Source organism: Polypterus senegalus, chromosome 8 (assembly GCF_016835505.1).
Source record: "Polypterus senegalus isolate Bchr_013 chromosome 8, ASM1683550v1, whole genome shotgun sequence".
NCBI lineage: Eukaryota > Metazoa > Chordata > Cladistia > Polypteriformes > Polypteridae > Polypterus > Polypterus senegalus.
The window spans coordinates 99623611-99638376 of NC_053161.1; the positions used below are offsets into that span (position 1 = coordinate 99623611).

The window sequence follows — 14766 nt, forward strand, 5'->3', positions numbered from 1 at the left end:
AGAGCCACTTAAACATGTTTCTGATATGTGACTGGTGTTTAAAACCATTTACAGCCAATAAATGCTTTTGCAATGTTTGAAGAAATGATACTGCGTTAAATACAGTTGAATGAGAAAAGTCTGAACTTTGTTATACTCTAATCCGCATATACATTTACTCATCCTTGTGGCTATACATGCACAATGTTGATGTATCTGACTTCATTCTTGTGTGTGTGTATATATACTGTGTGCAGTAGGGCATATTTCAAGTGCTGGTGCTTTTAGCTCCCTCACTCTAGTATTTAAATAAAGGTCTTTGTCCTGGAATGGGACTAAACAAGCTTCAATCCAAAGCAACATTCTACGCTCCACACTTACACAGATAAACAAATATTGTGTCACTCTAATATAAAAAATGCATATGTTATTACATTGTCTTTCTTTGCAGAAGGAATACTTCAACCAAAAATGATATTTTTTTATGTTCCTTACCCCCTGTAGTTTGCAGTGATGGCTGAGAATTTTTTTAAATCTCCTGTTTTCATGCAGAATTGAAATAAATAAGATAATGATATAATACAAGCCAATGGTTAACCAATGCTGTAGAATGGCAAACAATTTGAAAAAGTCCATGGAATAATGAAAAAAAGTTGTCACGTTACTTCTGTCACATAATTACATCTCATTGTCCAGTTAAATGCTCAAAATGTGCAAAGCGCTTGCCTTTTTGAATTAAAGAGACATCTCACCCCCTTACTCTTAGTCAAGAGTCCTGTCTTCAGTTTAAAAAGGTAATCCCAGGGTATCAATCTCCATTCTACATAAAAATATAATATTACATTTTTTTTAGGCCTATCACTACAAAATACATGGGGTAATTAACATATAAAAATATTTCTGGATTGAGTGCTTCTTTAAACTCTATTGTTTATTCAGTTTGTTTTTTTTTTTCAAAATAGCTCAGTGGAAACACTTTTTTTCCCTTAAAAATGATGCAAACTGCATGGTACTAAACTGTAAGAGCACATTTTGGAGAAATAAACATATTTATAATTTTTTTTTTTCCAACCCCATTTTTATTCTGTCACACAATAAGGAAGAACCAGGAAATTTCAAGGTTTGCAGGACATGCTCTTGCATGAGTTCTTTTTGAGTGTAGTGTTATACAGTACCTTGCAAGAAGAAACATTTTGGTCTGAGTCACATGCATTTGCACTTTTAACCTATCTATACCATTAATAACCTATTTAATATATAAGACATGGGGAATTCCAGCATTAATGACTCCAGTAATTTTCTGGGTTTTGTTAAGTCCTAGCATGACTCAAATTTACTGGATCATTAGGCAGTCATACAGGAAAGACTTCTCTCAGGAAAGGAGGTGGGCATCATAAACTAAACTACCAACTGTTTTTTTCTTTTATGATAAAAATTAACCGATGAGAAACAATGCTGAAATGCTGCATTTCTTATATATTTAATTATTTTGCAATCGCAGAGTTCTGTTTAAAAATTGAAAAACAGGAGGTTAATACAAAGCAGTATTACAGTATATAAAGATGACTGGTTCATGCATTGTAACTCTAGGAACTTGAACTGTTCCATGAGTTGCATGCTGTATGTCCCACTTCACACAACCTTGCTGTTAATTCATGCATTGCTGTACTAGGTACACTGATTTCTATCGGGGCCTTCCAAGGACGCTTTTGGGAAAGTCTGACCATGCAGATAAAAAAAATTAAATTTAATTGATCTAAACTTTTTAGGTCCCCATCTATAGCCACTATGGAAACAACTAGTGAATATTTTAAACAAACTAAATTGTATCCACTTAGTACAGCATTTGTAATTAATGTGAATAGGTAGTTAAGCCCAACATAGGTAGTCCTTTTGTTGATGTTATTTTGAAAACATTACTTAAACGCAACGTTTCAGTGTTATTAAGTTCTTATTCTCGACTACAGTACTTGGTAACTTAAGTGTAGCAAAAGTCCTTTCTAGATATGTCAGCTCCATCATCTCTATCCATTGATCCATTGTTGAATCCTCTTAATTAAATTTAGGGTCATGGTAACTGATAGCTGATCCTTAGAGCTATAGGCACAAGTCCATTCTGTCAGTTTAACTATACTGTATGTTGTCAATGTAAATTCATACAGTACCTTTACTTTTGTGTAAAGCCTTTTATTCTTAATTACACATGGCAAAAGTCAACTTTTGTTTTTGAAAGAACTTTATGTACTACATAACAAGCCTAATTTTAAAGCCAAAGTGACATAGTCATTTTACGTATGTGCACTTTGAGAAATAGAAACACACCTACAAGATTTCCTCCACTTCCTCCTTTTCTGTCATCCAAGAGTAAGAACTTTTTAAACTAAAATGCAGGGCCAGAAAAACTCCACCTGATTGAATTCAGATGTCTTCAACATCTGTCTGAACCATTGAATTGTTCCATGGTGTTTCAAAGAATTCATCCTCATTCCTTTTCCTAAGTCAACTAAGATCTTCAGCCACAATAATTTTAGACAAGAGGTATTTTTATCTGTACTTATAAAAGTTTTCAGTCACCTGTCTTACTTTTATTTGTCTTTGTTTGTGCTTTGTATTTTTAGGGATGAGGCTAGTATTTTAGAATGACCAATTAGTTCCAAGCCTGGGCGAATCAGATACTATGCAGAATTAGTATGGCACTTAACCTGCGCTGCTCAATTCTGATTTTAAAACCATTTATGATAAACACTTCAAAAATGCAATAAGCAATCTACCTAAAAAGATTTTATACATTTTTCATTTATATTGTAAGGTTGATTATGAACACAATTGAAGAGGATTCTGGCACTGTTACTTTGGAAGCTGTTAACTCTGTTACATTAACTCAGGACTCCGACGGAACCATTATTCTTCATTGTCCACAAGCTGGTAATAATCTCTTTTGAATCAACCATATATTTGAGCTTATAGTTTTTATTGAATTGTACTATGTAAATGTACAGTATAATATGTGAAATTGTGTAAGTTAATCTGTACTTGACATTTCTGAAACATGTATAAATTTTTATTAGACCTTTATTTAGAACTAATAATTGTAAATTTGACTACAGTGTTAGTAACACTAACATTTTGAAGCTTCTTTTTAGCCAGGAAAACTTAATGAAGCTAGTACAATTTCATTATATATGAATTTCATATATACAGTTTACTAGCTGACCTATTTGTCAAAATATGTGTTTATGTCCTAAATTCAAACATTTTAAATGTAAATTTGTAAGCCTCTGTTCATCATGTGGTTAAACATTGTGCTTAACTGTAAATACTCTGTACCTTAATATATAACTTGGTGTACCAGATTTTGTTGCCAGCTTATTACAATATTTATGTTTTTTTCTAGATATACATATTAACCTGAATACTATGTAGAGATTGCTAAATAGTATTGTTTACTCTTATAATCAAAATTTAAGAATTTTGCAGCAATCATTTTATGTAATTAATCATGGATAATGAATATATCATTGTGTACTTTTAATTCTGTGGTTATGAATAAACAGTTTCCTCAGGTATCAAATATTTGAATAAGCATATAAATTTTAGCTTAAGCAAAAATGTTTGTGTGATACATTTCTGAGTGTTTGATCAACACCTGCTGGTTCTAGAAAAAGACTAGAAAGATAAAAGTAGCATTCAGAAATTAAATGTACTATGCATATTTATGAAAATTGCCATGGGGGACAAAAAAATCGTCTGCTATTGAAACAGTAGTTGTTAAAATACCTTCCATTTTGGAAATGTTGACTTTCAAACTAATTCAGGTATTGAAAGTGTATGAAATATTATTTAATCTTGTGTATTTTCCAGTGTGACTTGCAAGATCAGGGTACATGATTGATTATCTATGTATTTGTAAGTAGCAGGTTAAGTGGAATTACTAGTGGAATTTAAAGTAATAGCTTTCATTTCTTAAGCTTGACTCTTATATGGTTGTTCAGTGTTTTTTCAATCTGATAAAATCGTTTCTCATTATATGCTTTTAAAACCTTTTTCTCTTAAATTCTAAACTTCATACCCCTCTCCCTGATAAAGTCCACACAATTAGAATTCAGATATTGGCATAAATAAATACTGTATTCCAGACTAAAACATAAAATAATAAGAGTTATGCCAATACTGCTTTATGAAAACATAAATTGTATCTGTTCAGGGGAATGATTCCACTAAAACTGAAGTAGAATTCATTACACAATGCATGTAGGTTTCCATCTATATGTAAAATTTAACATTGTAACTCCAAAATCAATTAATAAAGCTCACTACATCTGATTGTACTTTGTATTGCTTTATACACGATTGGTTTCATCTGTTAATTTGTAGTTTGTACATTTAGCAACGTTTTTTCTTTTTTTAAATTACTGTAGTATTATGTGCAGTCTCTAAAGTATTACATTTGTTCTAATTAAATTATTGATTATTGTGCAGATGGCATAGATCAGGGATCAGATGAAAGTTTAGAGCCTTCACCTAAGAGATTGTGTTTATCAACTGAAGAGGATGGGTCTACGGCAAGGATTTCTGTCGTTACAGTGCCTAGTAAGAGTTTACATCCTTTGAAGTCTTTTCAAAAAAAGTACTGTTCTTGATTCCTTATACACACGTTGATTTAATGTATTTTATTATATTTGAAATTAATTTAAACTTTGAAATAAGTGGCTAATACAGTACTGTATATTACTAGATCTTCTGAGTAGTTCCAAAATAGGAAATAATCAACATCCAGTACCTTTAATTTCCATTGAACAAAACACAAAGCTTATTAACAGTGACACTTGACAAGCACATGGAAATAAAAGCATCCACCTATACACCTATATTTCCCCACCTAATGAGTATAGTATAGCACTCTGTTCTATCCATCATGCACACTTGACAGGTCCTCTCCCCATCTTGCACCCATCCAGTACCTGCCACCATTATTTCCAGTCCTGGGCTCACGTTCACCTTAGTTTTATGGGGTTTGTTTGTGGGGTTGTTGCTTGCCAGCCCCTCTCTGCATACCTGGCCTTGACATATGAAATATTGGTGGCTTCTAGCAGGCTAAGAAAAAAAATGTATACAAGCACAGGCCTTTTTATGATTTAACCCTTACTATACTAACATACACTAAGATATAATGCTTATTTTCATATATGCTTATGATTCTCTTTGAATATATGCAAATCATCATCTCTAAGAATATACTTTTCTATACCCTAAGATCAATATGGTGGGCAATTTCGCCTTCGACCTGTAAAAGAATAGTTAAAGTGATTGTCCCTCTTAAAAACTTCAAAGATTAATTAATTAATTGAATCAATCAATTAATTAATTACAAAGTTAAAAATACCGATTTCAGGTTTCTAATTGTTTATATCAAAATTCAAAATGTTGGTTTAAAAAATGTAAAAATCTGGACTCAATTTACAAAAAGCTATTATCAGATTTGACAGTGATTTACAGTATTTAGAATTTTCAACTCCAAAAATTTTGAGTAAATAATGGAATCCTAAGCCTGCATAGGAAATAAAAAGACAGAGAGATAGAGAGGGAATGGCGACTAAGATGAACTCATCCTAAAATGGTTCCTCAAAAGAGCTATCTACAACACAGGGATTTACTCTTGCCACTCAGTATGCAAATGAGTGGTTCAGATCAAACAAAAATATATGCCAGTGTATACCACATAACTACAGTGGAACACAGCGATTTAAAAAGACTCATTTAAACCATGTACGGCAGAGGCATTGTGCCACTGAGAAAATATTCTTTTCAAATTATTCTGCGAAAAAATAACTGCTTAAGCTAAAGTCCATTCAGAATTCAGTGGTTGTTTTCAGTTCATGTGGAAATGTTCTTATGATAACCAATGTCTTACATGAAACCAGAAAAGGTTAACATGCTGACAAGGCCTACAGGTGCTATATGAACATTAAAAAGAACACTATTAAGGATTTAATTTATTTATGTATTTAGAGTATTAATTTTAAAAGATCAAAAGGAGCGTGAAATGCTATTTTCTGTTTTTGTAAGCAAATCAGGTAACTTTAACTTGTAAAACATTTTGACATCTATGATAGTTCATATTAAAACCATGTAAAATGTATATTTAGTTTATGCAATTTCAAAGTAAATATTCAAAGTTCTATGTTTTTAATAAATGTGCAGTATACCAACATGTTGAAAGTGTTTCTGAAAATTTGTTTGTATTTCCATTAATTATGTTCAATTATTTGCAAGACATTAAACGGCAGCGCATATTCAGTCCTATAGTATCATGTATGGTGGATATAAAGGTCTACACACCCTTATTACAATTATATATTTTTATGTAAGGGCTGGGATCAAGAAAAAATGTGTTAGATGTTGTAATGGCTATTGTAGTGAACATGTTTTAGTAAAATAATCAACAAAGAAGTCATTGCTGTGATTATGTTATGTGTACAGGTTTTAATACTTGGTGAAATCATCTAGCGCTCTCTGTTAACTTTGCGATGCATGGTGAAGTACAGAGAAATAAATGCTATGAGGAGAATACAAAAGAAAAATTTAAATGATAGTATGTAGAATTAGATGAATAATAATACTGTATGTGATTAATTGCAAAACACTAATGTTGCCTTGTAAACAGATCTAGGAAAAATTTCAGGGAGTATAAGCTATAGAGCTAAATATATGTTCAAAATCAGTTGCCTATTAATACCTTGGAAATGTGTGTAAACCAGTGTCAGTAGATCCCTTGTGTCCTGCAGCTTGATACAAAGTTAAAATAATAATAATAATGGATTCATTGGCCTAAAATGAGCAGTTTTGTAAACTGATAATAAAATTCTGAAGATAATTCAGTTCATGACTCCTTGCAGACATATAGTAGTCAAGCCTGTTGAGCAATAATGTCATCATATTAATAAAAAAAAGAAAATGCTGAAATTTTCCAAGCAAAAAGTCTTACAAGTGATTATATATGGCAATTCAGGGCATCTAAATGTATTATGTATTCTGGCCTCTCTTTTGAACCTTAATAAATGTGTGTGTTTATATCTTCACTCTTGGGATGCTCCTCTCCTGGCACCAAGAATGTTCGTGTTTGCCTATTACACAATCCAGTTTCCCAGACAGTCCGCACATTTGCTTAATTTCTTATTAAAAGCTGTAGTGCAGGGTCCCCTTCATGCTAAATATTTTTCTTCGTGATGTTTTCTAATATTTTTTTATAACCTTTGAAAATGTTTAAGATTAATTTTATGTACTGTGATCATTTAAAATGAAAAGGTTTATTTTGTACATATAAAATTTTGCTGACCAGTATTGAAAAGTAATTCCTATTATTTAACTTCTTTCTGTACCTTTTTCAATTTAAATGTAATGGACTTTTTCCTTTGAAAATATTTTAGTTTCAGAAAATGATGATAGTTTTGAGGTGACTATGACTGCAACTACTGAGATGACCGAAAATGAATTAAGTGAAGGAAGTGTTGCACAGATACAGGTACAAAAGAAGTTTGTCTTTTATGTTTGTATTCATTGATATGAAACCTTTTTGTACCAATTAATACTTAATCCTGAATTACATTATACAATTAAAATTGGCTTAATTTGAGTTTTTGATTTGGTGAAAAGTTTATGTTGACTAGTTGATTATTTTTATTACAAAGTTGTGTAAATGATATACAGTGCATCCGGAAAGTATTCACAGTGCATCACTTTTCCCACATTTTGTTATGTTATATAGCCTTATTCCAAAATGGATTAAATTCATTTTTTTGCTCAGAATTCTACACACAACACCCCATAATGACAATGTGAAAAAAGTTGACTTGAGGTTTTTTGCAAATTTATTAAAAATAAAAAAACTGAAAAAAATCACATGTACATAAGTATTCACATCCTTTGCTCAATACTTTGTCGATGCACCTTTGGCAGCAATTATAGCCTTAAGTCTTTTTAAATTTGATGCTACAAGCTTGGCACACCTATCCTTGGCCAGTTTCGCCCATTCCTCTTTGCAGCATCTCTCAAGCTCCATCAGGTTGGATGGGAAGTGTTGGTGCACAGCCATTTTAAGATCTCTCCAGAGATGTTCAATCGGATTCAAGTCTGGGCTCTGGCTGGGCCACTCAAGGACATTCACAGAGTTGTCCTGAAGCTATTCCTTTGATATCTTGGCTGTGTGCTTAGGGTCGTTGTCCTGCTGAAAGATGAACCGTCGCCCCAGTCTGAGGTCAAGAGCGCTCTGGAGCAGGTTTTCATCCAGGATGTCTCTGTACATTGCTGCAGTCACCTTTCCCTTTATCCTGACTAGTCTCCCAGTTCCTGCCGCTGAAAAACATCCCCACAGCATGATGCTGCCACCACCATGCTTCACTGTAGGGATGGTATTGGCCTGGTGATGAGCGGTGCCTGGTTTCCTCCAAATGTGACGCCTGGCATTCACACCAAAGAGTTCAATCTTTGTCTCATCAGACCAGAGAATTTTGTTTCTCATGGTCTGAGAGTCCTTCAGGTGCCTTTTGGCAAACTACAAACGGGCTGCCATGTGCCTTTTGCTAAGGAGTGGCTTCCAGCTGGCCACTCTACCATACAGGCCTGATTGGTGGATTGCTGCAGAGATGGTTGTCTTTCTGGAATGTTCTCCTCTCTCCACAGGACCTCTGGAGCTCTGACAAAGTGACCATCAGGTTCTTAGTCACCTCCCTGACCAAGGCCCTTCTCCCCCGATCACTCAGTTTAGATGGCCGGCCAGCTCTAGGAAGAGTCCTGGTGGTTTCAAACTTCTTCCACTTATGGATGATGGAGACCACTGTGCTCATTGGGACCTTCAAAGCAGCAGAAATTTTTCTGTAACCTTCCCCAGATTTGTGCCTCGAGACAATCCTGTCTCGGAGGTCTGCAGACAATTCCTTTGACTTCATGCTTGGTTTGTGCTCTGACATGAACTGTCAACTGTGGGACCTTATATAGACAGGTGTGTGCCTGTCCAAATCATGTCCAATCAACTGAATTTACCACAGGTGGATTCCAATTAAGCTACAGAAACATCTCAAGGATGATCAGGGGAAACAGGATGCACCTGAGCTCAATTTTGAGCTTCATGGCAAAGGCTGTGAATACTTATGTACTGTACATGTACTTTCTCAATTTTTTTTATTTTTAATAAATTTGCAAAAATCTCACTTTTTTTCACATTGTCATTATGTGGTGTTGTGTGTAGAATTCTGAGGAAAAAAATGAATTTAATCCATTTTGGAATAAGGCTGTAACATAACAAAATGTGGAAAAAGTGATGCGCTGTGAATAGTTTCCGGATGCACTGTATTTAATATTTATAGTTTGTTTTGTGGATATCAGTCTGCCATCCATATTCTTAATTTTCTAAAAATACTGATTGAAGATTGCTGGGAGAGAGAAATTACTTACAGTGAACTTATGTTTATTGTTAAACTAAAGTCATTTACTTACAAACTAACTGCTTACTTTTAAAGAGCAACTTTTATATTTATTTTTACATAACCTTAGAGTCAAAGACTGAGTCAGCAACTCATCATCACCTGGGTAAACATAACTTTTCTGGTGGCAGGCTATCCCGAGCACATGTTCCCTTCACTCAAAGCACTTCTTGAATTCTATTTCTTAACTGTTAAAAGATTAAAAAGCTGTGATCTTGTGACTGCTTGATTGCAACAGAAAGATTAGAGGACTTCACTTTCACAACCTGTACCCAAAAATAAAGATCAGGTAAGCTTTTTCCCCCAGCACTCCGTTTGAAGTTTCTGATCTCCTTGAGCTACATTACGGTGGGTGAAGAGTATAGCACCCCTTAAAACTCAGCAGTTGTTACCCTTCGTACAGCATTCCTTTATTTTTAATATTTCTGAGTTGTTAGTTGATTGCTATAATATTTTTATGCATGTTTATATATTTTGTCCACTTTAACACTGATACTACATGACAGTCTCCAGGACCAGAAAAATGCACTATACAGACTGTTGGATCATATTGGTACACATTATTAGTGCAATGTGACTGACGCTTTACTCCCATCATACTGACAGTGACAAGAACAACTTAAAAAAAAAAAAAAAAGAAAGAAAAGAAACATGACACAGTGACTGATGCCCCTTTCATATCTGGTTCCCATCTTGCACTAATGCTGCCAGTATATGTTATGGCCACTATGATCATGAAGATGCATGGATAGTTATGACACCAAGATGGAAATATGTAAAGTTTATTTTTAGACTAAATGTAGGAAAATAATGCGTGCTTATGATGATAATTGTGTTTATAATTAAAGACCAATTTTGATACAGCATAGATTCTTCCAATGATATTTTTGCCTCTTTATACAAATCATAACTAATACCTTTGTGTTACTTTTTTTTTTTTAATAAGATACTGCAAAGTGATGGATCAGTACCTTCTCAAAACAGGGATGATGTGTCTCCAGTAAGTCAAGCTTGGTTCACTACCAAAGAAGATAAAGACACTCTAGCAAGCAAAGGTATTCCCAAATTCATTTTAAATTATTGATCATTCCTCCATCATTTTAATAGATGGTTAACTTCAGGGCAGCAGGGGCTGGCACCTATTTGATGTCTATTTGGCCAGTGTTGAGATGCTAGGAACATAAAAGAAGCCAGTGTAATTCATTTCTTAGTGTTATACATTATATTTTATAAATATTTTTAGTTATTACGGTGACATCATCACATTACTATTTTTTCTATGGTTATGTTGTCATGGATGCCACCATTTTTGGAGGCTGTTTTTGTGGGTGCCATCATCTTGTTAATTATATTGTTTGTTGCCAGTCATGTGGTTCTGGAATTTCTCTGTAGGTGACATCATATTTCCAATACAAAAATATCTAAACACACACATTTTCAACATTTTTAAAATGTTTAGGAGATAATGACATGAGAAAAATATCTATAGCACATAAAAAAAACAAAAATGATTCTGGTTTGCCTAGTTTTGTTTTTCAACAATGATTCTGGTTAGCGTTTTGGTTTTGATAGAAAGATTATTGGGTCTGTGTATCAATATTATCACCAAATTTGACAATTGGCTATCTTGTCTCTTAAAGGAAATTAAAGAAAATATCTGATGCTTACTATTAATGAAATTAAATTGGTGTTTAATTGGATTTTTCCAAGAGCACATTTTGGGCACAAAAATCTTTCTTTTAATAGATCATATGTGTGTATACCCAACACCGATTACACCTTGAACATAGAATGATCCACACTGCATCAGAGTGAAAAGTCCTTTCTGTGTGGAGTTCACACGGTCTTCGTTTATTCACATTTTTTACCTGCCTCTAAAAACATGCATGTTACATTAACTAACAGCTTTAAATTGATCATGCATGAGTGTATGTCACTGTGCCATGCAATATACTGATGTTCCATCTAGGGATAGTTCCTACCTTATGCCCAGTGCTGTCACAATAGGCTGCAGTTCACTGTGACCTTATTATTTGAGAAATCACCTTCAGAAAATAGATTGATCACAAGACATTGTTTTTGTATAGACTGGTAATCCTGTATATTTTCTTTTAGTTTTGTAAAATTTTTGTTTCAGTGCTTTTTATAATTTACATTATTCACATCATTATATTCCAAAAGCTCTTTTAAGATTAGTCCAGTGATATGGTTCATTTCATATGAGATTAATTATTCTATTTAGGGTTTTATAGTATGTTAAATCTTTGATTTACTTATTTTTTCCATGCATGTTCTTCCAGTTAATGCGTAAGGAAGATGTCATGGTGATTCACATTAAAAAGTAATCAGTTTTTAATACTTAAAATAACAAAAAGTTATCACTCCGGACACATTTTTAGCCAACGTGACATTTTGACTGAAGATTTTAGTCATTTTATTCTAGGAGGGAGAACAGTTGTGGAAATTTGATTGATATTAATCTCTTCAGGCATACTGTATATTTTTGCTTTTTGTCTACTGTATTGTCATGAGCACTTAAGGTAGCTGTATCGTTTAAAGTGGGTTTTAGAAATGTACCCAATAATGATTACATTGAAGAAGTCAAGTTTTGATGTGCAACTTCTTTTTAATAGATATTGTCCAGGAGTGAATTAAACTATTTCTCTATGTGAATGGGCACATTATTTTCATTGTCATAATCTGCCACCAGGGAAATAGATTAAAGAGATGTTTGATTATGTACTGTATAAAAGAAAAGCAGGTATCATCATCAGGAGCAAAAAAAAAAAAAAATCTCCTAATTAGAAATACAAAAGTAGAATGTTCAAGAGACAGTCTGTGATAAGATGCATGCTTAACTAAGTATAACAAACATGTTTTCTTAATAAAAGAAGAAAATTGTAAATAGCTTATTAGTAACAATGTAAACACTGATCAAAGCATGAATTTCTTAATGGATTGCTTTACCAGAACTAGGTTTATTTCAAGAACCTTATGATGATTGTGATTGAAGTAATATGTTTGGTTTGGCATATGAAAAATTGTACTAATACTGGACAAATGTTTTTTTATTTCCTCTCCTTTTAGGTCATAAATGGAAGCAAGGAATGTGGTCTAAAGAAGAAATAGATATCCTTATGAGCAATATTGATCGTTATTTAAAAGTATGTGTTAAATTCTTTACATTTAATAAAATGTTTTTAAAAGTGTCATTTATACACCTTACATTGAAAAAGAATCTGTGTACCCAAAAATCTAATGTTTAGACATGTGTGGATGTTGTGTTGTGTGGTAATTCTTAAATGGCACTGTGCCAGCATTTAGATATTTTCGATACCAAAGTTAAACATCAGCTTTCTACTTCGACCACCCTCCCACACACCCCTTTGACACATAGTATAGGTGACAATGAAAAGTGTGCTAGCTTTGACAGAATTGATGCTTTATGGGGGCAAAATCTCATTGTTTACTTGGGCGCTGTAAAAGATAAAGACAAAAGAAAAATAGTTGGGGCTACACTGCGACATCATATCTTATAAAAGCAAAAATAATACACAGTTTTCAGCAAAATAATGCACCTTAGGATGCAAGTCTCAGAGTAGACTGGCAAAGTTGCCAACACTTCCTATTAAATACAGGCCAGGCAGGAAGAGACATTTCCAAAGGGAGAGACACCGAAGTGACATCAGTGGTGGTCAGGCTGGGAGGGAGGAAGAGATTAGTCATTAGTATACACTTCCACCTTGTGGATCAGTGTTGAATTACCACCACTGAGCCTTTAAGTTGTTCTCAAGGCACACTTGTGTGACAATGTGATCAAGACTTCAGGCAGGACCCCCATTCTCCCTCTTTTGCTTTGACACACACTGTGAAGATGCACACCCTGGAATGCCTGCAATTGTGTGGTGCACTTGGTATACTGGAGTAAGACAGACAGATTTTGGAGTTCTCTGTTATTTGCTTCAGGACCATTTTGGTACTGGTACTTGTGGTCCAATAGCTGGTATCGATTAGTACCAGTCCAACACTCCTGTCGACTTGACATGGTGATTATTTATCTCCAAAAGTGCAATAATGTATTAAAATAGATTTCACTATTTTCAATTGAAAAATGTCTGAATTCAAGATCAATGGAAATATTGCTGTTTTCTATAGTGAAAAAGAATGTTTGTTGACATAATTTAATTCAGATTAATTCTTAGTGTCTTCATTTGCTGACCCAATGCTGTACCTTTATTGTTTTTTTGTTTTTTTTTTTACCTTATTCTGACATCCTCCCTTGATTACTTACCTTAACCTGTAGTAATAATTATCCAAACTTTTAGAACAGATGGTATTTTGGTTGTTTTCTATCCTTTAACATCAATGGTGGCTCAAAACTAATCCAAAGGACATGACAGTTTTCAAAGTGTGTAGCAACTGTACAAAAATATGACATGTAAAAAGAAATGTTTTTCTTTATTTAAGGTTAGGCCACTTTACTGAAACCCTTCACATTTCTGAGTTAAAAAGGTTACTATAGTCTGGGTCAAAACTGACCTGAAGACCATGTCAGTGTTTGAAATGTGTACCAGTTGTACCAAAATGTGACATATGGAAACTTTTTTGCTTTTACTAAAAGCCTTCAAAATGTTTTAGCTAAAACATTATTTTCAGGATTTTTTGAAGGTGTTGAACAAACAAACTATTGTAAATGGTGGTTCAAAAATGACCCGAAACATATGGCAAGGTAGAATTTTTTTAGAAGATGTATAATTGACGAGATGTTTAATTAACCTGGACAGGTGAAGTTTAGGATGCTTTTACTAATTTAAAACACAAAACCTGGATTAGATTTGACCTTTTAGATATTGTAAGGGTTAATATCTGGGACATGTTTTTGCTGTTGTTAATGGGCTAAATCTACCTTTTGAAAGCATGTGTTCTCTAGGTTTGCGTCTGGCTGCACTTGGTATCCCTGCATTATTGAATCTCAATCTCCAGTTAAAGACCCAAACACCCTTACTGAATCCCACTGCCTGTCCTAAAGTATCCTACATGTCACCACCTCTGGATCAGGGAAGTTTTTTGAAATTTTTGCCAGTACCCAGTGATCTTTCTTTACACTACACCCAGAGTAATTACCTCAAGGCTCCATTTAAACAAATAAACAGTGCCACCCTGTGGTAGTCCCCATTTAGCTGGCTGTTGTAGAATTAACAGATGTCTGGTTTTATTTTGAATATGACATGTTTGTTAATATACATAGTTGCTGTAATTTGGTAAATAGTAAGTGTGTGATTTAAAATAATGTGAACGTACAGTATAT

General features: G+C 33.7%; 1 protein-coding gene across 2 annotated transcripts in view; it reads left to right on the forward strand.

Moving 5' to 3' along the window:
- The window catches only part of dmtf1 (cyclin D binding myb-like transcription factor 1), a 57809-nt gene that overhangs the window by 4921 nt on the left and 38122 nt on the right, over positions 1–14766 (forward strand). For both annotated transcript variants that reach the window (XM_039761478.1, XM_039761479.1), the window contains exons 2-6: positions 2789–2904; positions 4459–4569; positions 7407–7501; positions 10405–10513; positions 12546–12622. In XM_039761478.1, the coding sequence (XP_039617412.1) occupies positions 2796–2904; positions 4459–4569; positions 7407–7501; positions 10405–10513; positions 12546–12622 (501 nt within the window). In that variant the 5' untranslated portion in view covers positions 2789–2795. The remainder of the gene's footprint in view (positions 1–2788; positions 2905–4458; positions 4570–7406; positions 7502–10404; positions 10514–12545; positions 12623–14766) is intronic.